The sequence below is a fragment of the Ochotona princeps genome, chromosome 24 (genome assembly GCF_030435755.1).
Source record: "Ochotona princeps isolate mOchPri1 chromosome 24, mOchPri1.hap1, whole genome shotgun sequence".
NCBI classification, from domain to species: Eukaryota; Metazoa; Chordata; class Mammalia; order Lagomorpha; family Ochotonidae; genus Ochotona; species Ochotona princeps.
Window position 1 is genome coordinate 20298305 of NC_080855.1, and position 27870 is coordinate 20326174.

Sequence of the window (27870 nt, forward strand, 5' to 3'; positions counted from 1 at the left end):
CAATGCACATCTAGCAAGCCGAGCACAGCTGGCGTGAGGAGCCCAACCCAAGGCCTCCCCTTCCAAAGGAAATGGGGGCGGGGCCGATCACCTCTTCCCCGAGATGCCTGCTGAAGGAAAGGGGATGGGGGGGGTACAACACCACAAGGCCTCAGCTTAACTAAAATGACAACACTGACTTGTCCATTTTCGTAAGCAGCTTTATTTTTGTTTTTAGAAAAATACATACAATAATCAAGAACTTCAGTTCTCTTAAATAGTTTTAAATTAAAGTATGCAAGTGAGAGGACATTTGCACAGAACATCAACACCGCTTCGTGAACAGTCCGGGGTGCCGGCAGCGTGCAGACCGCCCGGAACGCAGTGGGAGCAGCTCAGCCCACACGGCACGCAGGGCTGCATTTTCTCCCTTCTGTCTGAATTCTAGACAGGAACTCAAGATCAACATACTCTCCTATCCTAAAAGCTACAACTTCTGGTAAAACACTTGAATGTGAGGGTGGACGCGTTCTGGGGTGTATGCTAACAAGCTGACTTTGATCAAATCGAAGCTTGATGCTTCAACTTGGGGTCCGGATGCACTGAGCCATTTAGGATTCCTAGTCGGCCACAGTCCACCGGCAGCAGAGGTAATGAAGCTCCAGGGCTCTGCAGGGTTTCCTGACACTTCCCTTACTTGGGCTTAGAGTCCCACCTGCTACCGAACATTTGTCCTCATGAATCCACAGCACCCACCTGTGGAAGGGCCCGGCAGTCTCAGCTGCTGGATGGTGTGCGGCTTCCTTTACTCACTGAGGAAGCAAGAGAGAAGGCGGCAGGCCCGGGCTCTGTTCCCCATGGTATGGTGGCCCCAGGAGCACACAGCTTCCTCCCAGCAGTTCTGGGCCTCCCCAGCATTGCAGCCGCACGGGTGTGCCACCTGAGGCCAGTCTGTCACCGGACGTCCAGGGAGCTTAGACACCTGGCCTGCAGGACTCGGGGCAGACGCCGCCTGCTTTCCTCTGTGTACCTGCTAAGTAAGCAAAGCAGTGAGGCCAGTGAACCAAAGAGTCTACAAACGGAGCGAGCAAACACGCAAATTAGTAGCAGAGTTGAAGATTAAATTAAGAGTAAGAGGAGAGCGAGGGGTATTTTGTTCTCTGTTCATTGATCTCCTGCTTCGTTTTCTTGATGCAACTAAAGATCTCCTTAAAGAGCACCTTGTACTCAGGGGGTGTGGAAGTGCTCGGGCAATCGGCGGGCTCCGGCGGGACAGAGGTGGGTTCCCAGCCGCTGGCGTCAGACTCCGGCTGGGCAGCCACTCCGCTCAGGTCCTTGGCTAGAGCCTGGGAGGTCTGGACAGCCTTATGTGACAGCAAGTCCTGCTCCTGCTGGCACTTGTTGAGCAGCTCCTCATACTTGACCTTGAGGGCGCTGTACTGAGTGTCCACCTCGTGCAGCAGGGAGATGCCCCGCTGCTTCACGGCCTGGGCCCTCCTGATGCAGCTCTCCTCGTGGCCCCTCACGAGGTCACCAGCGGCCAGGCTGCTCAGGCCCGTGTCACTGGTGCTGCGCGTCAAGGGCTTCCGCGGGGCCTCGGGCGCCGGCAGCAGCAGCTCCTCCAGCAGGCTCTGGCTGGCCTCCCGGAAGGGGACAAACAGGGAGTCCGGCACCAGCTGCTCAATCCCGTTCACCACAGGACGCTCGGCGCGCAGCCTGCGCCGCATCTCGGCCACCTCGGCCTCCAGCTCCCGCGCCCGCGCCCGGTAGGCGTCGCTGGCCCCGAGCTGCCGCTCCAGCTCGCAGTTCTCCTGCAGCACCTGCCCGTACTCCTCCTCCACCGCCGCCCGCCTCTGCCGCTCCAGGCTCAGCTGCGCCTGCAGCATGGCCACCGTCTTCTTCAGGTGCTCGTTCTCCTCTTCCTCCGGGCTCTGCTGGCTTTGCAAGGAGGCAATCTTCTCCGCAAACACGTGGTCGTACACAAAGTGTCTACAGGGCAGAGGGAAAACGGGGAGACGAGCAGTTTTTCAGCTGAATCTCTCCGGAGTGCTGACAGTGCCAGTCCACACCGGAGCACTGGCCCAAAGTAAAGCTGCGGGGGCAAGCACGGGCTTGCACCTACTTTTTTTTAAAAGCATTAAAAGTACACACAACATTTACTCTGGAAGAGCAGCAGCAGGGCGGCCACCTCACAAAGAAATGGCATATGGCCTCGGCTCCCAATCAGAATCAGAGCAGCCTTGAAACACCAACACCTAGGTCCACCCAATCAACCAACCATGGGGCAGGCATTAAAAAAAACGAGTCCTCCAAGTGGTTGCTGGCATGCGACCAACGCTGGGAACCACAGCTGAAGTGATTCCTGACCAGGGCCCACAGGAGGTCCCTGGGGGCTCTCCGACCCACGCCGAGAGTCTGACGTGGGAACGGGGAGAGTGCCGTGGTATGTGTTCTGAACAGCTGCTCAACGGATCCAGGCCCGGCACGGCTGGGCGGCACCTCAGGGCGCTGGCCGGGCTGTGCCCTCTGCCAGCCCACGAGCTCAGGCAGGCAGAGCCCCCCACGCACAGCCCAGAGGACAGGGGCTCACTGAACAGTTCCTAAGGACTCACCTCCTAACTCTAAATTGTAGACATTTCTATAGGTAAAGTCTGGAGTTTTGCAATTTCTCTTTCTTCATTCAAAGTGATCTACAACCCGCCACCCCACCCTGCGCAGCAGTCTATCAGAACTGACTTCATACTGAGATTTTACGCCTGTTAAAAACACTGAAATAAATGCTCAAGCCCCAAAAATGAGATTTCAGAATTTGCTCACTCATCCCCAGGACCTCTGTGTCGTGTGTAGGTTTAAGCCGCGGGCGTCCCGCACTCTGCAGCCCCCCCAAGCCCCCCGCGGCGCTTACTGGCGGAGGTCGTAGAGCTCCTTCAGACAGGGGAAGCTGGGCGCCGCGCTCTCCCGGGCGCACCTGCCCTGGCTCCTTCTGCCCTGGCCAGCCTTCAGCTCCTCCACCTGGCTCTGCAGGTGATCCATGTTGGTCTGCAGGCACTCGATGGTCTCGGTCAGGCTGTGAGGAACACACAACATCCATGGCTCCTCGTCACGTTCAATTAAGGATGAAAGCAGTGAGGTGAGCTGAGAGCTACTCAAACTGGGTTTTATTTTTTTAAAAGATTTATTTATTTTTATTGCAAAGTAAATATATACAGAGAGGAGAGACAGAGAGGAAGATCTTCCGTCCCATGATTCACTCCCCAAGTGACTGCAAAGGCCGGTGCTGCAGCGATCCAAAACCAGGAGCCCAGATCCTCTTCTGGGTCTCCCATGCAGGTGCAGTGTCCCTAGGCTTTGGGCCGTCCCTGACTGCCTTCCCAGGCCACAAGCAGGGAGCTGGATGGGAAGCAGGGCAGCCAGGATTAGAACCGGCACCCATGTGGGATCCTGGTGTGTTCAAGGCAAGGATTTAGCTGCTAGGCTACTGTGCCGGGCCCAAACTGGGTTTTCTTAATTAGAAAGGACTTCCTCCTATGTAATCTCCGTTCTCCAAAATAAACTAAATTAAACCTTTCCCCACACAGCCTAAAGCCCACTGCAGTTACCATCTAGTTCCTACCACGCGACTGCGCCCTGCAGCTGCCTCAGCAGAGGCTGGGAATGCCTTTACCTCAGAATCTTGTGCTGGGAGGCCTTGCTGTCAGCGACCAGCTTCTGATTGGTTTCCTCCAGCTCCCTGGCTGTGACGTCTAACTGCTCGTACACCTTCGCGTGCTGGTCGTTCATCTGCCGCAGAAGCTCCACCTGCTTGGTCAGGTACTGGAAGGGAAGATGGTTGGGACCAGCTGACACATCGACAGTACCTGCACTGTTCAGCACCCAGCCTCTGCTTCTCGCTCGGGGCAGCCAGAAGCTTGTCTCTGGGCTCAGCATGCTCCCGGCCTGCGCTGCGGCGTGGTGGCCGCCAACCCAGCAGTTCCCTCAGCCTCGTTTCAGCTAAATTAAACACCGTCACTCGGGTGTGGCTGATTGCATCACTGGCCATGTGCTCCCTGGATTCAATTTCTAGCCTTCTCTCCTACCTTCGTGCTGGGGAAAGGGCTGGTCGCCCTCCCTGCCCCCAAAGATATACTTATTTGAGGGGGCCAGTGCAGTGGTGTAGCAACTAATCCTCCCACTATGGTGCCGGCATCCCCCATGGGCACAAGTTCAAGTCCCAGATGCTCCACTGCTGATCCAGCCCCCTGCTAACTGTCTGGGAAAGCAGCAGAGGATGATCCAAGTCTCTGGGCTCCTGCACCATCTGGGAGACCTGGAGGAAGCCTGGCCTGGATCCCTGCTTCGGATTGGCTCAGCTCTGACCAAAGTGGCTATTTGGGGAGTGAACTAGCAGATGAAAGCTTGCTCTCAGAAATTCTTTCAATTACAGCACATAAATAAATTAAAAAGACAAGAGTTACACAGAGAGAAGAAAAGGGAAAGCTTTTCCATGTGCTGATTCATCCCCTAAAATGGTCACCTTGGCCGGGGCTGTGCTGGGCTGAAGCCAGGAGCCTGGAGCTGCTTCTGGGTCTCCCATGTGGGCGCAGGGGCCCAGGCATGTGAGCCATCTCCCGCTGCTTTCCAGGTGCATGTAGTACAGAGCCGGACTGGAAGTGGAGCAGTAGGGACTCCAACTGGCACCCATATGAGCTGCTGGTGTCATCGGCGGCAGTTTTACCCACTAAGCCACAGAGCCAGCCCCAGGGCTGAGAGTTCTAACTCTAATTCCGGGGACGGCACAAGTTGGAAATTCTAAGGGTTTTAGCAGTTCAATGGCAGGAACAAAGCACAGAGCCAAGTATATATGTATTTAAAATTCTTATTAAACCATATGTTTATTTTATAAAAAGAACTTTAAATCCCAACTTTAAACTACCTGTCTTCACGGGAATTAAGTAGCAGCCAACCTTCATATGCTGAAACCCCCCCAGCATTCCTGCAGCTGGCCCAGTTTTATAACGCATATAACTCATGTAAAGCTAATATCCAACAGGAAAATTTGAAGTTGGAGATATGATCATGTTCCTAAAGAAGACGCTTGGAACAGACAATCGAAGCTTATGCAAAAAAAAAAAAAATCAGGTTTTTATAGAAATAAGAAAGCCAAAAGTGCAGGATTTAAGATGATTTTTGACTTGAAAGAGAATCAACTGTTTCTGTGCAAGGCAACCTGGATAAAAAGTACACCTACTGCTGTCACCACTGCACTCCTCCCTGGGAGCCTTCCCACACTGTTAACTGGCCCTGGCTTTTTTTTTTTTTTAAGATGTACTTAATGGGTACAGATGCAAAAATCCTCAACAAAGTACTAGCTAAACAAATTTAACAATACATCAGAAAGATCACTCAATTGGACCAAGTGGGATTGATCCCTGGTGTGCAGGGATGGTTCAACATATGCAAAACAATAACAAATACATCACATTCGTAAGATGAACAAAAACCATGTGAGTATCTCAATAAGACGCAGAGGAAGCATTTGATAAAATACAGCAGCCTTTCATGATAAAACCTAAGCCCACTGGGTTCCTAAGTATTAATCCTCACGACAAACAAGGCAATATATGAAAAAACCAATGGTGGCATCACGCTAGGGGGGCAAGTCAGAGGCACTGCCACCAAGATCTGGAAACAGCTGATTCTGATTCAAAGTCAGGGGCAGGAGCTTCTCCCAGGTCTCCCACGGGTGCAGGGTCCTAAGGCTTTGGGCCGTCCTCGACTGCTTTCCCAGGCCACAAGAGGGAGCTGGCTGAGAATCAGAGCTGCTGGGATTAGAACCAGTGCCCATATGGGATCCCAGCATGTGCAAGGCGAGGACTTTAGTCGCTAGGCTACCGTGCCAGGTCCTACCCAAAGACAATTTACAGAGTCAGCCTGATACCGATCAAAATATCTATGACAGTCTTCTCAGATCTAGAAAAAAATGATCCTAAAATTCATATGGAAACACTAGAGATCCTGAAGAGCCAAAGCAATCAAACAGCAGAAGCAAAATCTGGAGACATCGTAATTCGACTTTAAAATGTACTCCAAGGCAGCTATAGCCGCAATAGTTAAGCACTAGCACAAAACATCAAGATCAATGAAACTGGGCCTGGCGCAATAACCTAGTGGTTAAAGTCCTTGTCTTGCACACACCAGGATCCCTTACGGACAATGGTTCTAATCCTGGCTGCTCCCCTTCCCATCCAGCTCCCTGTATGTGGCTTGGGAAGGCAGTCAAGGACGGCCCAAGGCCTCGGAATCCTGCATCCACACTGGAGACCCGAAAGAAGCTCCTGGGCTTCAGATCAGCTCAGCTCCCTGGCCGTTGTGGCCACTTGGGGAGTGAACTAGCTGATGGAAGACCTTTCTGTCTCTCCTCCTCTCTGTGAATCTGACTTTACAATAAAAATAAAGTTTCAAAAAAAAAAAAACACAAACTCAATGGAACTGAAAAAAATCTTAAAAGTGAACTCATGCCAACTAATTTTTGACAGACTAACTGGGATCGATCCAGGAGAAAGAATCATCAATAAACAGTGCTGGGGAAATTCGATCTACATGTACAGAAGCATGAAACAAGACCCTGACCTTACACTTTACACAAAGGTCAATTCTAGACGGGTGAAGGACCAGTACGTTACTAGAGAGAAGCATGAGCAACGCTCTGTAAGACATAGGTGCGGGCAAAGACTCCTTAGGAAAACTCTGGAAGCACAATCAAAAGAAAAACACACAAATCGGATCACATCAAGCTAAAAAGCTTCTCTACTGCAAAGAAAACTGCCAACAAAGCGAAGTGGCTGCCAACAGAATGGGAGAAAAGACTCGTAAATCCTGTACCTGACAGAGGATTAATACCTAGGATCTATAAAGAGCTCAAGAAACTCAACAACAAAACAAACAATCCAGTTAAGAAATGGGCAAAGGATGTTAACAGGCACTTCTCAAATGATGAAAGCACACATATGAAAAAAAAATGCTCAGGTTCACTAGCCATTAGGGAAATGCAAATAAAAACCACAGTGAGGTTTAAACCACACTCTTTAGAAAGTCAAAAAAACAGATGCTGGTGAGGATGTGGGGAAAAGTGTACTCTAGTCCACTGTCACAAGGAATGAATTAGTGCAACCATTACGGAAGACAGGATGGAGATTCCCTCAGATACCTGAAAATGAATCCACCATATGACCCAGACATTCCACCTCTGGTAATCTACCCAAATGAAATGAGATCAACGTATGAGAGAGAGAGCTATATGTACCTCTACTTTTATAGCAGCCCAATTCACAACAGCTAAGAAATGTAATCAACCCGGATGTCCATCAACAGATGGCTTAAAGATACTGTAGGATATACACACTAGGGAATACTAAGGAGCCATAAAAGAATGAAATCTGCAGTTGGGTCCGGCGCCATAGCCTAGCAGCTAAAGTCCTTGCCTTGAACATGCTGGGATCCCATATGAGTGCTGGTTCTAATCCCGGCAGCTCCACTTCCCATCCAGCTTCCTGCTTGTGGCCTGGGAAAGCAGTTGAGGACAGCCCAAAGCCTTGGGACCCTGCACCCGCGTGGGAGACCTGGGAAGAGCTCCAGGATCCTGGCTTTGGATCAGCACAGCACCGGCTGTTGCGGTCGCTTTGGGAGTGAACCATCGGACAGAAGATCTTCCTCTCTGTCTCTCCTCCTCTCTGTATATCTGCCTTTACAATAAAAATAAATAAATCTTAAAAAACAAAAATAAACAAAAAACCCATAAACACTGGAGTCTTCCCTACCTACTGAGTGCAACGTTCACACCCTCCATAAAGGACATAATGTCCAAGAAGGGCGAGCGAAAGGCCAGTGTTTTTCTGGGTGGGGGGGCAGAGAAGAGTCTGACGGCAGACAGTGACGCAGCAGCTAAGAACACACAGGCTTAAGGTGAGGATTTACCCAGAAGTCCATGTGCCATGTATAAACTGGGTGGCCCTCAGCAAGTAACTTAATTTTTCTAAGGTGAGGTTTCCTTATGAGCAATCACATAATGCTGTAATAAATATGTCCATGTGGGACAGACAGGGATACAATGTCCCCCAAAATGACTCTGATAAAAGAAAAACAAATATCTGAACTCTGACCACAGGGCTAGTGTTGATCAGGTTTCCACCAACGCCCCATACGCACACACCTTTGGCTGAAAGTTCTCCAGCCTATGCTCTCAGGGGTCTGATCAGTTATGTTTCGTTTAAATTCCTGCTTTCTTGGGAGAGCTGCGTAGGACAGGGACAATACGCATAGAGGAAACAGAGAACTTCAAGTCACCCACCGCGGGCACGTGCCACAGGAGGGGAATCTAACCTGCAGAACCAGGAGACCTAAACGCACAGGCCCTTTCAGGAGCGACAGGTTCTGATGCTCAGGGAAATCCAGAACGACATGACTTTCCCACCACGCTGACCCAATTCCCAGCCCCACAAGCACAAGCCGCCTCACACCAAGGTCCCACATCCCACCGGGAGCGTCCTGCAGAAAGCCTTCCTCAGACCCTGATCCAGGAGGCAAATCTGAGTCACACCCCCTGCCTCTCTGCTGGCCAATGGGTCTTTTCTTCTTCCTTGAAAGACTGGTCTCACGGATTAGTTTCTGTGCTCCTGAGGCAGCGGACTCGCCTAACCCGGTAACAATTTTTGGCAATCCTGATGGGACGAGAGGTCCTCTGCCTGCCATGGCACTGCACCACTGCCCCCCCAGGGTGGCTCCAGCTCCCACAGCCTTGCCCGAGTGGTGGATGATGGGACCCCCTCTCTGCAGCAGAGTCAATCTCCTGGCACTTCCTTCTTCACTTTGAGAACAACAACAAACCAAAAACCACTTTTGTAATAAGATTTCTTGGCATGAATGATTTCAAAACCCACAATTTTCTCTCCTGTTTGCCTCTCAGACCAACCCTCTCTGGAGTCCTAAGAGGCTGAGCCCCTGTCCTGGTTTCTCTGAGGCAGGACTGTGGTGCTCTGCAGACATCTTCCTGGCTGGCCCTCCTGGGCTCGGGTTGCAGTGCGTTCTCGTCTCAGGTCTGCTGGGAGTTGTGGTGTTCCAGGAACACACAACAGACGGTAACAAGGAATGGTCTGTCTTTTCCATGCCACGAGGAAAATTCAGTTGGAGTGTTACTCGATCCCAGGAGAGCAATTTCCATTTAGATGAATATTGGCTGCTGTAGACATCCAGGGACAGCCTCAGATTTTTATACGTTCACTCTTCTTTTTAAAGCATTTTTTAGAAGTTTCTTTTATTTATTCGGAAGGCAGTGGAAGAGAAACAAAAGGAAGCAGAGTTCTCCTCTGCACTGGTTCACTCCCAAATGCCCACAAGCACCAGGAAAGGACCAAGCTGAAGCTCGCAGCTCAGACTTCAACCTACATCTCCCATGTAAGTGGCAAGGACCAAGGCACTTCAACCATCACCCTCTGCCCACCAGCAGAGCGCACTGAAGCAGCAGCTAGAATCAGGAGCAGACCTGGAACTTGAACCCAGGCACTTGTGACATGGGCTGTGGCAATCCCAAAAAACATCTTAACTGCTGGGCCAAATGCTAGACCTAAAAATTCTGTATTTAATCAGTTTGGTTATAAATAAGCACTCACATAAATTAGAATTGCCCACGTAGGGGCCAACACCCTGGCTCAACAGGCTCAAGCTCCAGCTTCCAGTGATGGCATTCTACATGAGTACTGCTTTATATTCCAGCTCCACTTCCCATCCTGTTCCCTGCTCAGGCCTGGGCAGGCAGCAGAGGACGGCCCAAAGCCTTGGGACCCTGCACCCACATGGGAGATCCAGAAAAAGCTCCTGGCTTCAGATCAGTTCAGCTCCGGCTGTTGTGGCCACCTGGGTAGAGCATCAGAGGATGGAAGATTTTTCACTCTCTCCCCTCTCCATAAATTTGCCTTTCAAAAAATAAATAAATAAATAAATCTTTTAAAAACACTGCGAAATTAACCTAAATACCTTTTGATTCACATGATTCAAATAAGTCTTTGAGAAATGAGCTGTTGTTTGCTAAAAAAAAAACAAAAGGAAGATGAAGATATTTTCAGAATTATTAATATACATTTGTGCCTGGGTTTGCTTGTCAGGCAAAGTTATCTTAGTCAATGTCTAAGATTATAAAGGTGCAATTTTCACCTAGGAACAAATTACACAGAAAAAAGCACAATTCAACACCCATTACTTCCTATGTGGGAAGAACAACAATTTAGCTTTCGGGGTTTTTGATGATGACCCTGTCTGCCTAATATTTCAGTTTCTGTAGATACTCCAAATATCCATGTTAAAAACAAATTAGGTAGATATATATGAGGTAAATGTGCATTAATATAATTTAAAAACCTTGGCTTAAGTTCTGTAAAAGACAATGTTCTTGCGCTGATTAACATGTTCTCATAAATTGTGACAATTCATAGCTCCCTTTAGTACTAAAATTTAACATTCTATTTAAAAATAAAAATTTTCAGATTAAAAAGGAATTTTGTACAACATTTTTGTCCTAAGATGTTTCCATTCTAGAATGGAAACAAGACAGGACAAAACTAAAGGCACAGCAGGTCACTCAAAGCTTATGAAGAACAAATCTTAGAAAAAAATTTATGCTTGATCAAATTAGCTAAAATTAGAACTTTTAAAAAAATTTCCTACAAATAAAGCATTAATCTACTAACTTACAGCAGGAATCTAACTATACTTAACACATTGGTTTTCTTCAGAAGAAACTGACAATTTAGGAGGCTCTGAAACCTCAAAAGATTAGCCACTACAGGCAAAAATTGTCTTGTTTTTATTTCGTAAACTTGAAACAGTAAATTATTTTTCTTGCTGCACAAGTCAAAACTATTTTTATAAGCAAACTGTTTTCCTTCATCAATGATAAATAATGATAATTATAGATGAAACACTGGGTTTTAAAAACCTGTAACGGGTCAGTGTGGTGGCTCAACAGGGTAATCTTCTGCCTGCTAGAGTAGGTATCCCTCATGGACACAGGTTCTAGCCTGGCTACTCCACATCTTTCCAGTAAAAACAAATCTTAAAAAAATTCTCCTTTTGGGTCTCTTGCAAGTGGCAAGGGCACAAGCACTGAAGCCACCCTCTGCCGCCTTGCAGCATGTGCGTTAGCAGGAAACCGGAATCGGAAGTCGGGACTTGAACCAGACACCCTGTTATGGGAAGCAGTTGTCCCAAGCGGTTCTGAAACCATGTCAAACATCCACCCCAGAAAGGTTTCTTATGCCTGACTGCCACTGGCAATACAACCTAAACAGAGGACCACCATTTCAAAGGAAATGCTAGCAATGTGGGATTAAGTATTCTTGATAGTCCCACTCACGGTGCTGGAGTTTATGTAAACCGAGACATGATTCAAAATCTGCCAGGAACTACTAGTCAGATTATTGTGATTTTAATACAGATTTGCAGAACAAGTTTCTGTCAGCTGCCATTCCAGCTTCCTGCTAATGCAACCCCCCCCCCCAAAAGGCACAGCAGGTGATGGCTCAAGTAGTTAGGGTTCCTGCCACCCACATGGGAGAGCTGGGTTGAGTGCTCCTAAAAATCTGTACTAAAATGACAGGAATGCTTTTCTGTCTAGTATCTCTAATAGTGACACCTGGTCTCAAAAGAGTCTTGGTGCGGGAACCCAAGGCCCTGGGCCGTCCCTGACTGCCTTCCCAGGCCACAAGCAGGGAGCTGGATGGGAAGCGGAGCTGCTGGGACCAGAACCGGCGCCCACATGGGATCCCGGCGCGTTCAGGGCGAGGACCTTAGCCAGTAGGCCACGCCACCGGGCCCAATTTCTTAATATTTGCTGCAGCATTAACATTATCCCAATTTTTCTTACCCAGTTTCTATAGCTTCCCTTGTTAGGTCACTTTTTTCCTTGTCATTTCACAGCTCCGTTCAGCACTTGGCAGTTGCCCTGCTCTAAGGCAAGCTCCTCCCTCCATCAAGGCCTCCATCCTTTCAGGCCTTCCTCCAGGGAAGGTCTTTTCCTGCTGGCACCTCTAAATTCAGCAGCAGTTCTTTGCCTGGGGCCTATGGAGATCATTTAGAAGCTCCAAGAACCTGGAGGAGAGACCAGCTACATCTTCATCTTCACTAACTTCCAAGTGAAACCCAGCTTTTCCCTCGATTATAACCACTGGCAATAAACCATTAGTATCAGGGGTATCTGGCTTCATCACCCAGAGAAATGACAGGTCTTTTTATATCACATTATTGTGCTGGCAAAAACCTTGATTTAATACTACACTCACTGCTACTTGAAACCACTGAACTTTTTAGATCACCAGATTTTGATACAAGAGATTTTATTCATAACATCATGTCATTTAAGGGAATCATCCTAGAGCTTATTAGTCAAGCGCGACCCCCTGGGGCCACACACAGAAGATTCCCTTTCAGCTTCATTGTAGACTTCAGAAAGCTTCAGAAGCCGCAGCAGCCACCCTGGGCTCAGTCTGCACCTGCTCGTGCTGCCTTTGAGCACCCAGTACAAGATCATCAAATGAGTTGCTTATCTGAAGGCTCCGGGATTATATACGCCATTCCACACACAGTAGGAACTAAAAAACTGGCTAAATATCCATTCCTGGCTTTCCACCCACCCAGCTTATTGTGCTCAACATCGCCATTCAGGTTATGAAATGTCAAGAGACTGGACAAGGGCTCTTGGGAAAAGAGTCTATTAGTCACTAATTCTCTCCTCTCCAGTTATAGATTGTTACTCTGTATTTATTCCCATGACATCAATACCCCCAACTGTCTAAAGAGGACATTTACAATTTCAACGAGCTACTATGGGGTGGTGGTGGTGGGGGTCTCAGGTTGTGTCTTCTGAAAGACACAAAGGTCAAAGTAGGGTAAGGTTAACACACAGAGAAAAAAATCAACACACAAGCACTAAGAGGCCGGTTCGAGTCCCAGCGGCTCTATCTCCAATCTAGCTCTCTGCTGACATGTTCGGGAGAAGAGCAGAGGATGGCCCAAATGCCTGGATGCCTGCACACATGTGGGAGGGTCAGGTGAAGTTCCTGGCTGCTCGTTTCAGCCTGGTCCAGCCCTGGGTGTTACAGCCACTTGGGATATAATCCAGAAGATGGAAGATCTTTCTCTGCCACTCCCTGATTTTCAAATATTAAAAACAAACAAACAAAACCATACACAATGAGCAGCCAGTGCTATGGTTGATAGGACGAACCTCCTCCTGCAGCAAAGGCATCTCATATGGGCAGTGGTTCAAGTCCCAGCTGCTCCATTTGTTTTTCTTTTTCCTTTTCTTTCTTTCTTTCTTCTTTTTTTTTTTTTTTTGGTAAGATTTATTTGCTTTTATTGGAAACGCAGATCAGAATTATGGAGAGAAGGAAAGAGAAAGATCTTCCAACTGCTGATTCATTCTCCAAATGGTCACAACAGCTGGAGCTAAGTTGATCCAAAGCCAGGAGCCAGGAGTTTCTTCTGGGACTCCCACACAGATGCAGGGTCCCATGTCTTTGGACAATCCTCTGCTGCTTTGCCAGGCCACAAGTGGGGAGTGGATGGGAAGTGGAACAGCCAGGATATGAACTGGCACCCATATATGATCCCGTTGCATGCAAGGTAAGGATTTAGCCACCGAGTCATTGAGCCATTGTAACAAGCCCTGAAGCTCCAATTCTGACCCAGCTCCCTGCCTGTGGCCTGGGAAAGCAGCGGAGGCTGGCCCGAAGCCTTGGGACCCTGCATCCGCATGCAGACCCAGAAGCAGCTCCTGGCTCCTGATCAGCTCAGCTCCCACTGCTGCGGCTGTCTGAGGAGTAAACCAGCGGGTGGATAATCTCTCTCCCTCTCCTGTAACTCTGCCTTTCAAATAAAAACAAACCTTTCAAAAAATTCTTCTTTCAACAATGAAACCATTTAAGATTCTGGGGTATTTTGACTTCACAGGACTTGGCTTTAAGGATAATCTAAATAGCAGGGAGCTTGTTCTCATTGGTAGGAATTTAATCTTATTAAGGTAAAATTAATCAGAAAAGTCCTTCACTTCTCCAAGAATCTGTAGTAGCTTGCCTACAAAGGAGTCTCACTAAATTGGTCAGCACTTACAAGAAAAATGATGAAATCTCTACGCAGACATGTGACTTGATGTCGTGTTTCAGGGTCAGTATTTACAGGGTGGGGTGTGCCCTCGCAGGTAAGATGCTGGTGAGGACACCACGTCCCACAACAAAGTACCCGTGAGATGACACAGGCGCAGGATAACATGGGACTCAGTAAATCACCTCCCTTCCATCCAGAGGCTGCAATCGTGGCTGACCACAGGCTGCCCTGCCCAACTTCAAACAGTCAGCAGCTAGGAGCCCCTGAAGACATCCTACTGCCTGGTTAGGGACTGCCCCCGCCACGTATGCCAAGAGCAGACCAGCGTGACTGACACATGGCCTTCCTGGGGAAAGGACAGTGGGTAATACCACCATTCTGAGCATCTGTTGTGTTCAGTGACTGCGCCTGTGCACTGCAGCTGGGTGCAGGCCGGAGTGCTAAGTGCTGAGCCGGACTGCGGGGGCACAGCCACATCTCCCCAGCAGCCTAACAGCTGACCCTCTGGGTCAGATCCCATCAGAGAGCCACCTGGTAGAACCTTCTCCCACAGGCCGTCTCTATCGTGACTGGGCAAAAGCTCCCAGGCAACTTGGCTATGTCAACAATTTCTATTACAAGTGGTCGAGAACCTTGAGTTGTATTAGCCGGGTCTGATGTTGGCCTGTGGCTCCTGACTGCAGCGCCTGTGAATGTCACAGTGGGTGCAGGTTCTTGCCATCAGCACAGGAGACTTCAATCACTAACAGGGCCAGAGCTCCTCCTGCCTCTTCCAAAAGTCTCCAGAGTGGCTGAGGAATTCTTGGGACAGCTTTGTAAACTGTTTATTCCATTATGATACTGATTTCAATAAGTATTCATTCATTATTTATTAAGTGAGAGACCACAAACAAATAGGTCTGCAAACAGACCTCTGCAACGTTGCAGTGGGGGAAAGTAGAAAACAAATCATGGAATAAATACACAAGGAAGACTGATAAATGCAGTGAGGGATGCACAAAAGGCTTCAGCTTTCTAAAGCAGGCAGGGACTCTTACGAGGAGGCCAGACTCCTGAGTGGTTGGCCCAGCTCCTACAGGGATGATGTGGCGTCTACAGAGAGAGGTAACAACACTGCGGGCTGCAGGCTAACGCGCTCGTAGGAAACTGTAAGGGAATCCGATGGTGTCTGATGGTGTCTGATCTCAATACCCTCCAAAGCTTCTCTCCTTTCCCTCCCCGTCAACCAGGAGAGAAAAACTTGCTCTGGACTTAAAACATTAAGAAGTTCACATCAGCACTGCAGCAAACGACGCAGGCTTTTCTGAAGCCGGTGGAGCCACTGCTTTCAATAGCTTATTTAGTCTTTTAAAAAGGGAAAAATGAAGAGGCTGGCATTGTGGCATGGTAGGTAGAGCAATCATCTACAATGCTGGTATCCCATTAGGGCATCAGTTCGTGTCCTGGCTGCTCCACTTCCCACCCAGCTCCCTGCTACTGGCCTGGGAAAAGCAGCTGAAGATGGTCCTAAGTGCCGACGTGGGACCCTTCACCCATGTGAGAGATCCTGAAGAAGTTCCTGGTTCCTGGCTTCTGCCTGGCCAAGCCCTGGTGTTTTCAGTTACCTGGGAGTAAACCAGTGGCTGGACCATCTCTCAATTTCTCTCCCCCAACCCCGCTTTTTTTTTTTTTTTTTTGGAAAAGACTTATTTATTTTTATTGGAAAGGCAGATTTACATAGTAAAGGAGTTAGAGAGAGGCAGATCTACTGTTAGTTCACTCCCCAAACGGCTGCAACGGTAGGAGCTGAGCTGATCTGAAGCCAGGAGCTTCTTTCTGGTCTCCCACATTGGGTGCAGAGGTCCAAGACTTTGGGGCCATCCTCTACTGCTTTCCCAGGCCACAGGCAGGGAGCAGGTTGGGAAGCGGAGCAGCTGGGGCATTCTGACGCTTGCTGGGGGAGGATTATCCAATTGGGCCATCGCACTGGGCCCCTTCTGTAACTCTCAAACAGACAAGCCAAATAAATAAACTGCAAAAGGTGAAAAAAGATGCCTGCCAAGAATACTGATCATTTTTCAGGAGGACTGTTTGTAACCTTTGAAGTGCTTGTGGTCCTCTCCGTCCATGCTAAGTGCTGGGAGATCTTACCCTGTGTTTACCAGCTCTGCCCTCTGAGTCACTGACTCGGAACGGTTTGTCTCCAGACTATTTTTCCACAGTTTTGCATTTGAAATTTCTCTAGGTGGTGTGGAAGAAAACTTTTTTTTCTTTAATTTTTGATTTTTCTAAGTTTAAAAAATTGTCATCATTACTTTTCTAATTAGGAAAATATTCTAAAAAGTTAATTCATAATTTGTTTAAGTGTTTCACATAAAGCTCAAAAACAGTAGGGCAACAGAAAGCTGGGTAATGGGTGTGATCCTGGACTAACTGATAATGTTCTCCTAATCTGCATGTTGGGCACCACCATGCTAAAAACACGTGCTATGAAAACTCATAGCCTGCACTTGGCAGATGTCTTATTTTCTATGTATATCAATTTAAAACTTTAAGAGGAAGAACTGACATAAGGCTCAAGTTACAGAAAGAGTTCTCCTAAAGTTCAGGGAGTTCCTGTTAGCTACACAGAGGTGAAACGTACAGACACTAGAGTCATCTTTTAGCAAGAACTGGGATCTCCAAATGCCTGGCTGCTTCGACAAGGAAACCAGACACTCCTGGTTGTGGACTATTGGCGGAAGACTGCGAAGTTCACCGAAGTGATCGCTGAGTCGGCCCAGGTCCAGATGTGAGCCGACAAGCAGTCAGGACGGCCAGTCAGTGGGTTCCCCGGCTGGCAGAAGGCTTAGCTATCACCGCCATCTCCCCCAGTACCACAGGAAAGGAAGGAGCAAGAGTCCTCAGGCCTAGAGGCTATGCCTGTCATTGCAACATCCACCAAAGGCATCATTCTGCCACCTGCACATATTTTTTTGACTCCTTCCATGCAGATTGGAAGACAGGCTAAAACAAGTAGCTACAGTGATTGATGCTTTCACACGAAACATCAACACAATGTATTATGACTATGTTTCTATACAAATACCTCACAGCCTATGACAGTCTGGGACTATCAAACTGAGCTGAAAAAGTTTACAAAAAACAGCAACATTTGGCTACCCTTTTTTCCCCTCAAGATTTACTTATTTTTATCTGAGATGGCAGATTTACACAGAGAAGGGGAGACTGAGACAAAGAGAAAAATAGAGAGAAAGAGAGACAATGAGAATATTTCACTTGCTGGCTCATCCCCAAATGGTTGCAAAGACCAAAGCTAAACCCATCTGAAGTCACGTGCTTCTTCTTGGGGTCAGGGGCCTAAGGACTTCCAGGTCATGGTCAGGGAGCTGGATCAGAAGTGGCGCACCAGGATTCAAACTGGCACCCACATATTGGAATGCTGGCACTGTAGGTGAAAGATTAAAAATGTTCTAAGCCACTGTGCCAGCCTGTTTGGCTGGTTTAATGCCGGGCTTTTCTGTACTTTTAGGTTTCTGGCAGTCTCTCCAAATCACCAGATTCAATTTAGGATACAGCAAGTTCTATGCTTTTTTGTTTGTTTTTTCAAAGATCTATTTTTATTTGAAAGGCAAAGTTAGAGAAAAAGAGAGACAGGTCTTCCAGTCCCCAAATGGCCACAGTAACAAGAGCTTAGCAGATTTGAAATCAGGAGCCTGGCTCAAGTCATACCTCCACACATAACTGCTGGGTAGATTACCTCAATTTCCTGTAACTGCTCCTGGTTGGTGGTGTACATCTGCTGAAGAGACTCCTCCAACTCCGTGTTCCGATCCAGCAGTGTCTTCCCGAGCTCAGCAGCAAGCTGGAGATCTAGCAGAACGAGAGACTCTTAGTGTAATGCAAGTGCTCCCACTTCAACCTTTCCGATAATCCTGTGCTTGAAATGAGAACGAACCAAGTCCCCACACACTTCGAGTCTCATCCCAGTGGAAGACGAAAAGGCACAGAAAGACACCTGTAATCTACTCCGAACTCAGCTGAACCAGGTCCTTCGGGCAGGTGAAGCACTCTTACGTGTCCTTAAGAAATGAAAATCAGAAACCCATTTTATGGGCTGTAGTCACTGAATGATGGCTGAGGGGCCCGTGTTGTGGTAGAGCGGGTGAAGCCACTCGCAATGCCAACATCCCATATGGGCACTGGTTCAAGTCTCAGCTGCTCCGCTTCCTTTCCAGTTCCCTACTAATGACCTGGAAACAGTGAAGGACGGCCCAAGAATCTGGGCTCCTGCAGCCAGGCTGGGACCCAGGCGAGGCTCCTGGCTTCAACCTGGCCCAGCACAGGATGCTGCAGCCATCTGGGAAGTAAACCAGCAAGTGGAAGATCTCTCTCTCCCTCACTCAGGACTATGGCTTTTAAAATTAAAAAAAAAAAAAATTTAAAAATCCACCCTGCTGTGTCTCATTTATTCTGCTTCCCTTCATATTCTTCAAGATAAGCAAACCAGGTATGCAAAAAAAATTTTTAATTATTTTTATTTGAAACGTAGATTTACAGAGAAAAGGAGAGACAGAGAGATCTTTTATCTGCTGGCTCACCCACCAATGGCTGCAATGGTTGGAGCTGAGCTCATCTGAAACTAGGAACCTGGCGCTTTCATGCGTGTTCAGGGGCCCAAGGACTTGGGCTGCCCTCTGCTGCTTTCCCGGTCCATTAGCAGGGGGCTGCATCAAAAGTGGAACAGCCAGGACACAAACTGGTACCCATATGGGATGCCAGCTCTCAAGGCAGGAGGAATAGCCTGCTATGCCACTGTGTTGGCCCAAACAATATGAATTTTTTAAAAAGATTTTTTTTTTTTAATTAGAAAGGCAGATATACAGAGAGGAAGAGAGACAGAGAGGAAGATCTTCCATCTGATGATTCACTCCCCAAGTGGATGCAACGGCTGGAGCTGAGCCAATCTGAAGCCAGGAGCCCAGAACCTCTACTGGGCCTCCCACACGGGTGCAGGGTCCCAAGGCTTTGGGCCGTCCTCTACTGCTCTCCCAGGCCACAAGCAGGGAGCTGGATGGGAAGCAGGGATGCTGGGATTAGAACCGGCGACCATATAGGATTCTGGCGCGTGCAAGGTGAGGACCTAAACCACTATGCTATCGCACCGGGCCCAACAATATGAATTTTTTTTTTTTAAAGATTTATTTTATTCTCATTACAAAGTCAGATATACCGAGAGGAGGAGAGATAGAGAGGAAGTGGAGCTGCCGGGATTAGAACCAGCGGCCATATGGGATCAAGGCGAGGACCTTAGCCACTAGGCCACGCTGCCGAGCCCAACAATATGAATTTTTTAAGGATTCATTTTATTTATTTAAAAGGCAGAGAGAGAGACATATTCCATCTGCTGTTTTATTCCCCAGATGGCTACAATGGATGGGGCCGGGCCAGCCCAAAGCTAAGAAGAGTCTGGAACTCCATCTGGGTCTTCCACATGGAAGGCAGAGGCCCAAATCCTTGGTCATCATCTGCTGTTTCCCCATGCATATCACCAGCAGGGAGGACAGCTGAGACTCAACCTGGCAGCTGATACGAGATGCTGACGTTGCAATAACCTGTTGCACCACAGCGCTGCTCCCTAGCAACGTGGTACCTGACATAATGCCCACTCAGCAACTCAGCGCTTACACCTTGAAACACATTTTACTGTAATTCTCATTTTTAGTTCTTTCTCTTCTTGGGCATATATCCTAGACAGAATATTTTTTTTTAGATTTATTTTATTTTTATTGGAAAGTTAGATTTACAGAGATTTACAGAAAGAAGGAGAGACAAAGAACTTCCACCTGCTGGTTAACTCACCAAGTGGCTAGGACCAACCCACACCCATATGGGATCCTGGTAGTTGCAAGGTGAGGATTTAGTCACTTGGTTATCACACCAGCCTATTATACACAATCCCAACAGTGCCAACTTAGTAGCAATGAAGAACACCAGCTGTGACACGGGCAGCTGAAATACTGAGCTGCTTAGTAAATTTTTCTGGGGGGTGGGAAGCAGAAACAGGTAAGTTTATTTTGGCACAGAAAAGTTTCTGACATGCAAAGTTTTTTTTTTTCATAATATGCATTTTTCCCACAGACTTTCTGAAGCAGAATCTATAGCATTTACTGTGCGATGTCAGCTAGCCTGCTTCTCTCGCGGCCTCTCCCTGCCTGCAGCAGGTGATGAGGAAGTCCCTGTGCCAAGTGAAGCACAACCTGGATGCTGCTCACTCCCCGAGTACAAAACCAGGCCCACGTGGGCGTCCCGGAAGCCGGGTTCAGCATCACTTCCGGCAGAGTGATGGCTTCAGGTGGCAGCAGGGAGGGGGAGCTGGAGGGGTCTAGTAGTGTATGTGTTTGGGGGGGGCAAAGATTGATTTTCCCATGGTGCCTTAATTCCCCATATTTAATCAGGGACAGACTCCTGGGTCCTCCCAAGCAGCAGGTGCCAGAACAAGAGTGGGTTTGTGGAAAAACGGTGCCATTCAGTTCACTTCTGAAGTGGCCTCTACCTGAGGAGCAGACGGACACTGCACCTTATCCCACTGCTCCTAAGGGAATGGCAAACGGAGACAGCTTTCCAGGCAGCTCCGTGGCTGCTGCGGCCGGAAGTGGTCTTCACTCTGAGGACATCTGAGTTAGGGATGTGGAGCAGGCTCCAGGTGAGACTGCCCTCTCAGGCTGCACAGTGAACTTGATGAAGCAATCCTCCACCGTGATGGGTTACACGCTGAACTCCGAGAAGGACAGACTAAGGTCCAGCTCCGCCATTTCCTGGAACATTTTCCTGTGACTAAAAGTTCCTGCACTTACACTTTGCATTCCCGATGAACACTTCGCAGGCAATGTAACACTGTGAAAATCAACACGTGGTAAGTGGAGTGCAGAACAGGCTAAGCCGCATCCACAGGCCAACTATTACTAGAGCAGGTTTCTGCGCCCAGGCACTCTGCCAAGCTTTGGCTACAGGAACAGGGAATAAAGTGGGTGTTATTTCCCCCAGCTGAACGGGGGAAGCCAGACAGCAAATAAGTCAACTTAGAAACTGTGGTAAACATTATTCACACACTCATGTTGCATGCGCTCAGTAAGATCCGGCATCCTTTTAGGCACTGGGGCGAGGAGAAACTCAGATGAAAACAACTCTCTGCTCTCATGGAACTTACGTTCTATTGGGAGACACACCATGATACAACAGGTATCAGTAAATGCTTATATGGGTCAAATTTATCCCACAGTAAGTAACAATGGAAAAGCAACAACTTTTGCTACTGATGATGTCTACCCTAGTGCATAAACAGTATGTGACTTGGTCAGTTTTCACTCACTAGGGAAAACACAGCAGCAAAACCTCACACACAATAATCCAGCTCATTTTAAAATATTTTATACCCATTTAAATAAAAGAAAATTGTTAGCAGTCAGGTGCCAAAATAAATTCTCTGATCTCAGTACTAACACACAAGGCCTGTGGCCGTTACTGCATTGAGACCTCAGTAAGTCTTGCGCTCCCATGACACAAACAGCTGAAGGCACTTCAGAAACGTTAATCTTCCTGAGACAACCTGAAGCAAGCACGAAGCAGTTAACTGAGCTCATCAGATCACCCAGCTGACAGGTGAGTCGCAGGCGACGCTCATCTGCCAACAGGCCCTCTTCCTCCCTCTCACCACGATGCTTCAGCTACAGTTTTAAGGCTATTAAAAGGGAGGTCCACATTTCTGTTGAAGGTAGGTAACACACGCCGCCCTGGCTGGGGTGCTTTGTCGCTTCCATTTGTTTTCATACCCGGCGATGGCAGCCAGCTGAACTGCTGTCAGCTCTGCCGCGAGGGCGCCCACAGCCCCAGGCAAACGAGTATCTTGTTTTTGCCAAATGAGAAAGGGACGCCGCACGGCTGAGGATGTTCCAGAAGTTAAGTGTTTGGTACTCACAGGGTGTGTAATGTGTGTACAGACACATACGAAAGATAAGGCATCAAAACATGACCTAGTATTTAACTCCTTCCTCTGGGCCTGTTGTAAAGCGGCAGTTTCTCACGGAGACTCACCAAACATGGTCTTCACCGGCAACCACACACCGAGCCGAAAGCTCTTCTAAGACGCAGCACTGACCTGAGGCCGTCAGCAGCCCTGTCAGTCAGACATGAAGCTGCCTTTGCTGCTTCCCGGCAGCCAGGAACATCCTTCCTGTGGCCGCTTGCAGCAAGAGATGCCAAACACAGCACTCCTCAGCAAACGGCCCGCCACAAAGAATTTGAGACTTGCCCTTATCTTCAAGCCTGAGTTCCATCAAACAAAGCCCCAACCTGGCTCAGTGACTTCAAGTCTCTTAAATATTTCACAGATGTTTAGGATAGAATTTTAGCAAGTCTCAACGAAAAGACAGCGCTGTAAAGTCACATTGTATAATAGGGTATTACCTCATCTGCTGAAGATAACCAACTTTTTTGGTCTTTGAAAGAAGTCTGTTTCCTGTTGTGTAGCATCTGGCTTCCATAACCATAAGGAGCCAAAAAAGCTGGCAGCAAGCCCAAGAAGGTTTTCTAAATAATTAGTGGAGGGAATGTAAGAATACCGAAAACCCTTTCTGATATTTTTAATTAAGGTACATAAGAAAAGGAAACAATATACTTTCCAAGCCACCTACATCTGTTCCTTATTGAGGATTTTCATTAATAGGCTGTCTTTTCTAAATCCTATTGGACTGGCTTAGACAGCCACTAAAAATACCATAGATTTATTGCAGGCTTGAAAGTTGTAACACATCAGCACCATCACACGTTTAATATTTTTCCACTAATCAGTCCTTTGTAGGCAATAATATCCCATTTTTAAAAAAGATTTATTTTGGGCCTGGTGCGATAGCGTAGTGGTTAAGGTCCTCGCCTTGGGCACGCTGGGATCCCATAGGGGTGCCGGTTCTAATCCCGACAGCTCCACTTCCCATCCAGCTCCCTGCTTGTGGCCTGGCAGGGCAGTCGAGGACGGCACAGAGCATTGGGACCCTGCGCCCGCGTGGGAGACCTCGAGGAAGTTCCTGGCTCCTGGCTTCGGATCAGCGCAGTACTGGACGTGCGTCCACTTGGGGAGCGAATCATCTTTTTTAAAGATTTGTTTATTTTTATTGGAAAGGCAGATGTATAGAGAGGAGGATCTTCCATCTATTGATTAATTCCCCAAGTGGCCGCAACAGCTGGAACTGAGAAAATCTGAAGCTAGGAGCTTCTTCCAGGTTTCCCACATGGGTGCAGGGTCCCAAGGCTTTGGGCCATCCTCTACTGCCTTCCCAGGCCATAGGCAGGGAACTGCGTGGGAAATGGAGCAGCCGGGAAATGAACCAGTGCCCACGTGGGATCCTGGTGCATGAGAGGTGAGGATTTAGCCACTAGGCTATTGCACCGGGCCCAATAATACCCCATTTTAGTGGTGTCAATTGGTAGCTTGAAACAAGTACTAAATTTGTTAAAAAAAAAAAAAAAGGGGGGGTGTCTGGTGCGAGGGTTCAGTGGCTAAATATTCACCTTGCAAGTGCTGGGATCTATATAGGCACCAGTTCGGATCCCAGTTGCTCCACTTCCCATTCAGCTCCCTGTTTGTGGACTGGGAACACAGTAGAGGATGGTCCAAAGCCTGCACCAGTGGACACCTGCAGGAGACCTGGAAGAAGCTCCTGGCTTCGGCCTGGCTCAGCTCTGGCCGTTGCGGCCACCTACTGAGTGAACCAGCAGATGGAAGATCTTTCTGTCTCTCCTTTCTGTAAAACTGCCTTTCCAATAAAAATAAATAAATCTTTTTTTAAAAAAAAAAAACAGCTTGTGAATGATTTTAAAGATTGAGAGGCAAAGACAGTGAGTTCACAGGGTTGGACCTGGAAAAAGCTGGAGTTGGGAACTCAATCCAGGTCTCCCCAGTGGGTGGCAGAAACCCAATTCCTAGGGCCTTCCTGCGGCTTCCCAGGGTCTGCATTAGCAGGGAACAGGAGCTAGAGCCAGGAATCTAACTCGGGCACTCCCCTTATGGGACAGTCCTCCTAACTGCTAACTTCCCACCCCTTCCAATTTTTTCTTAAAGGACCTTTCTTCCAGACTTTCAAAACGTTGAAATTCCACTACTACATTTCAATTTTGCTTAAGGTTCTTAAAAAAGAATATGAGGGTAACATTCCACGTCAGCTGCAGTTCCTAACAGTAATTCAGTAGTAAGGCTGAAAGCGTTTCCTATTACAGTCAAACACGTCACTTGACGACGCTTCTGTTTAACTCCCATTGCCAAAGCTACTATAATTGGGAGAGCAAAAGAAACCAGAATATAAACACCCAGAGACATGATGGGACGTCACTGGACCCTCTACACAGCTGTGCAAAGGTGAGCAAAGCACTTGCACACACAGAAGCAGTACTCATCCTGAGGAGAAATGTCAGGATTCCTTTAAGCTAAAATTTTCATTTGCTGATGCACAGAGGAGAAACCCAAGTCCTCCTTGTGAGACTGCAAACAATTTTAACAGCTGGTCTCACAGAAAATTCCGTCTCTGAAGTCTTTTCACTTTGTTCTCGGGGGGTGGGGGGCATCTCAAAGCGAGCACCATCATTAGCTGCACAGAAGGCTCCTGCGGTCCCAGAAGAGATCCTGCCCACAGAGATCACTGTCCTACCCCAGCCCACTGACAGAAGACAGTCTGCATTACAGAGTTCTGTCAAAGGAAAAGGTTTTCTCCTTCGGCCTGCTATCAGCTTTACATGTTTCAAACAAGCCAGGAACAGGAGATGAGTTTACTGAGGTTAGAATTTCTCAGCTGTTTTCATTAAAAAAAAAAAAAGAAAAAAAGAAAAAACCACCCCACAAAACTTTATTAAGCTCTATCTAGCCCATTAAGAGTTCCACCTGGAAAATGATTTGTTGCTAAAGAAAAATATTTTCTCATCTTAAGATTTTGAGAACAGATTCCTGAAGTTGTTTTTAAACAACACTCTTCAAATAAGCCTTGCTCACTAAGATGAGAGTGAGGATGTTAAAAACCGAACAGATGTTTGCGCATGATAAAATCCCACGAGACCTGCTTAATCTATCTGTTTCACGGGACAGACCTGCTACCCGGGTTTACTCAGGAGCAGCTCTGTTAGGGCCTGCATGGGCCAGGCTCCGTGGTGGGCAGAGACTATGGAGGCGGCACCTCCAGGTGTCTAGTTCAGCTTGAAGCCTGAGAGCAGGCACCTGTTTATCCTACCGTGGGGCTAGGTACCGTGGGCTGCAATACCAGGCAGAGAATCACATTTTTGTGAACAATCTGTAAAACAGGTGAGACGTTTACGAGTTAATAAAAAAAAAATGCAGCAAAATTGGGAGTCAGGGAGGGAAAAGATCGGCTTTTATTCATTCACACTAGAGCCTTTTACAGGGCACGATCGCAAGTTAGGAAGGTCGGAATTTCCTATCTTGTACTACTCCTCCCCTGCCCCATAGCCAGTTATGACACAAAGGGTTATATCAAATCCCACTGTAATCAGGAATGCAAAGGCTCTGTGAAAAGTGGGGGACAAATTCCACATGCAACTTTGCAGCCGACTCAGAGGATCTCTACCGCTTGCTAAACCTGAAGAGCTGGCATCTGGATCAAGGGTTAAAGAAACTTCCACCTGTAACCCCAACAGGCTGCCTGGGCCCCTCACAGCAATCGCACTACCTACATTAGGTGGCTCCCAACACCTTCCCGTGGCAGAGCGTGCAGTGCAGATGAAGGCAGCGGACACGAGGGCCGTGGACACAGCAGTCCCGTGAGGGGGCTTCAGTTCAGTTTAAGACACAGGGTGGGAAAGGATCTAGCTTTGTTACACAAACCGCTTAAGTTATCACAGGGAAATGTAATTGCGCAATGGTTGCCTCAGCAATCCTAGAGAAAGCATCAAAGCAGGCCATCAATCCTTACAGGGAAACCCAAAAACGGGTGAAAGTGGATGACAAACTTGTCCCCAACACGCAGGGTATGATGGCGTACACTGCTCTGCGACTGCTGGCCAGCTTGGACTACACAAGCAGAGCAGGGAGCCAGCCGGGGTTACACACCTTCGAGGTGAGAAGTCACCTTTCCCCAGATGAGGAGTTTGTGTGGGACTTTCCTGAGTTATTCAAGCCTGCCTTTTCAGCCAACTTTAACGGTGAGCCTGCACAAGCATCGCGGCCATGTAATACTCAACTACACCAATGTTCATTTTCGCACCAAGTTTGGAGCTGAGAATTTACAAAGTTGTATAAATGGAAGATGCCAGTGGGGGGGTGTGTGTGTATATGTGGGGAAAATACTTCAAAAAAATTATTCAGAATTCAGTATCGTGGTGAGGAACGTTTGCTTTGAAGTTTGAAGTGGAACCCGGCCTCCTACTAACAGGATCCTGTGGCTTCAATGAGCATCTGTATTATGGGTACGAAAAAAGTGTTCCCAACTGCAGGCTCGCTATTCCTATGGGGGTGGGGGTTGTGAGGAGCCTGACTCCCAGCTGAGGGCTGCTCTCCGACTGTCCATACGGACCCCCTCAGCAAGACACTCAAGGCAGGTCTGCCCCCAGCCAGGAGCCGCAGCGCAGCGGGAGGAAATGGGGGGAAGGGCTGCCCTCAAGTCTGGCCTCTGGTGAACTCTAAGGCGAACCACAAAAGCAGCTCACCACCCCTCTGCAAGCAGCTGCGAGCTGGGCTGGTGAGGAAGACAGGGGGGGTACACCAAGGGACTACCCTTCATTCCGCGTGAGTCCAAGAACACCTGCGCCCACACTTTGGTCGCCTAATTTGGTCTAGCCTTGGCTTTGCTCCTCCGGAGAATGGGACAGCAAAAGTCCCTCTCCCCTGGGAGAGCGGAAAGAAACTGGCATTGGCCCGGGGCTGTGGCACCAGCTGCAGCGGGGCCCGCTCGGCGCTGGCCATTGCAGGCGTTGTGCCCACTCGCACTGGGCAGCAGGGGTCAGCGGCCTGCTACGGAAGGAGGCGGCTTCCCGGCCGGGCCATTGAGAGCAGGGCATGCTGCTTCACCCCCGCCGTGCCTCGCAGGGCCAGGTTGAGGATTAACTCAGTTAATCCCGGGAGAACGCCTTAAGCGCCGGGCACGCAGGTGGCACCGCACGCGCCTTAGCGCTGATTGTCAGGGCTGCGTGGGTAGCAAGGCCGTGGGCCCCGCGCCGAGCCTGCCTTCCCGGCCTCGCCGCCAGGTGAGCCCCAATCCTGCTCAGCACCTGTGTGGCCGGCCGCCAGCAAAAACAACTTTTTTTTTTTCTTCCTTAAAGACAGGTTCGCGCCCGGCCGCCCCTTACCCGGCCCGCCGCCGCCCTTCCCCTCACCTTGTTGGAGGTCCTGGTGGTCGTACCACGGCTCGTCCTCCTTCATCTCAAACTCTTCCACCAGGTTCTCCGCCAGCATCTTGGCCGGGTCTTCCGGGGGCAGCGGCCGCCGCAGCCGCCGCCGTCCCCCCTCAGCCGCTGCCCCGGGCTCTGCCCCGGCTCCTCCGCCCTCAGCCAGAGCCGTCCTCGGGTGGGACGCGCCGCCGCCTCAGCACAGCCCCCGGTCGGCCGGCTGCCGCCAGCGCCAGCGGTTTGCCTGGCTTTGCGACTCGCCTCGCGCCGCCCCGGGGCCACCCAGGGCCCTACACACACACACACACACACACACACACAGCCCGCGCCCGGCGCCCGGCGCGCCCAAGCCGGCTCCTCACGCCGCAACCCCGGCCCCAACGTGGCACTTTGGCAGAA

The 27870-nt window shown here is 48.8% G+C and overlaps 1 protein-coding gene across 2 annotated transcripts; it reads right to left on the reverse strand.

The window, feature by feature from the left end:
- Positions 1-961: 961 nt before the first annotated feature.
- On the reverse strand, positions 962-27805 carry CDR2 (cerebellar degeneration related protein 2). Of its 2 annotated transcripts, XM_058680259.1 has the most exons (6): positions 27460-27805; positions 21200-21301; positions 17849-17961; positions 3644-3792; positions 2885-3046; positions 962-1968 (listed from the first exon to the last, which is right to left on the reverse strand). In XM_058680259.1, the coding sequence occupies exons 1-6, from the start codon at positions 27536-27538 to the stop codon at positions 1104-1106; spliced, it is 1470 nt and encodes a 489-aa protein (XP_058536242.1). In that variant the 5' UTR covers positions 27539-27805; the 3' UTR covers positions 962-1103. The 2 variants fall into 2 exon arrangements, with proteins under 2 accessions (XP_058536242.1, XP_004586868.2); XM_004586811.2 differs by lacking the exon at positions 21200-21301 and having other exon boundaries at positions 27460-27803.
- Between the last annotated feature and the right edge of the window lie 65 nt (positions 27806-27870).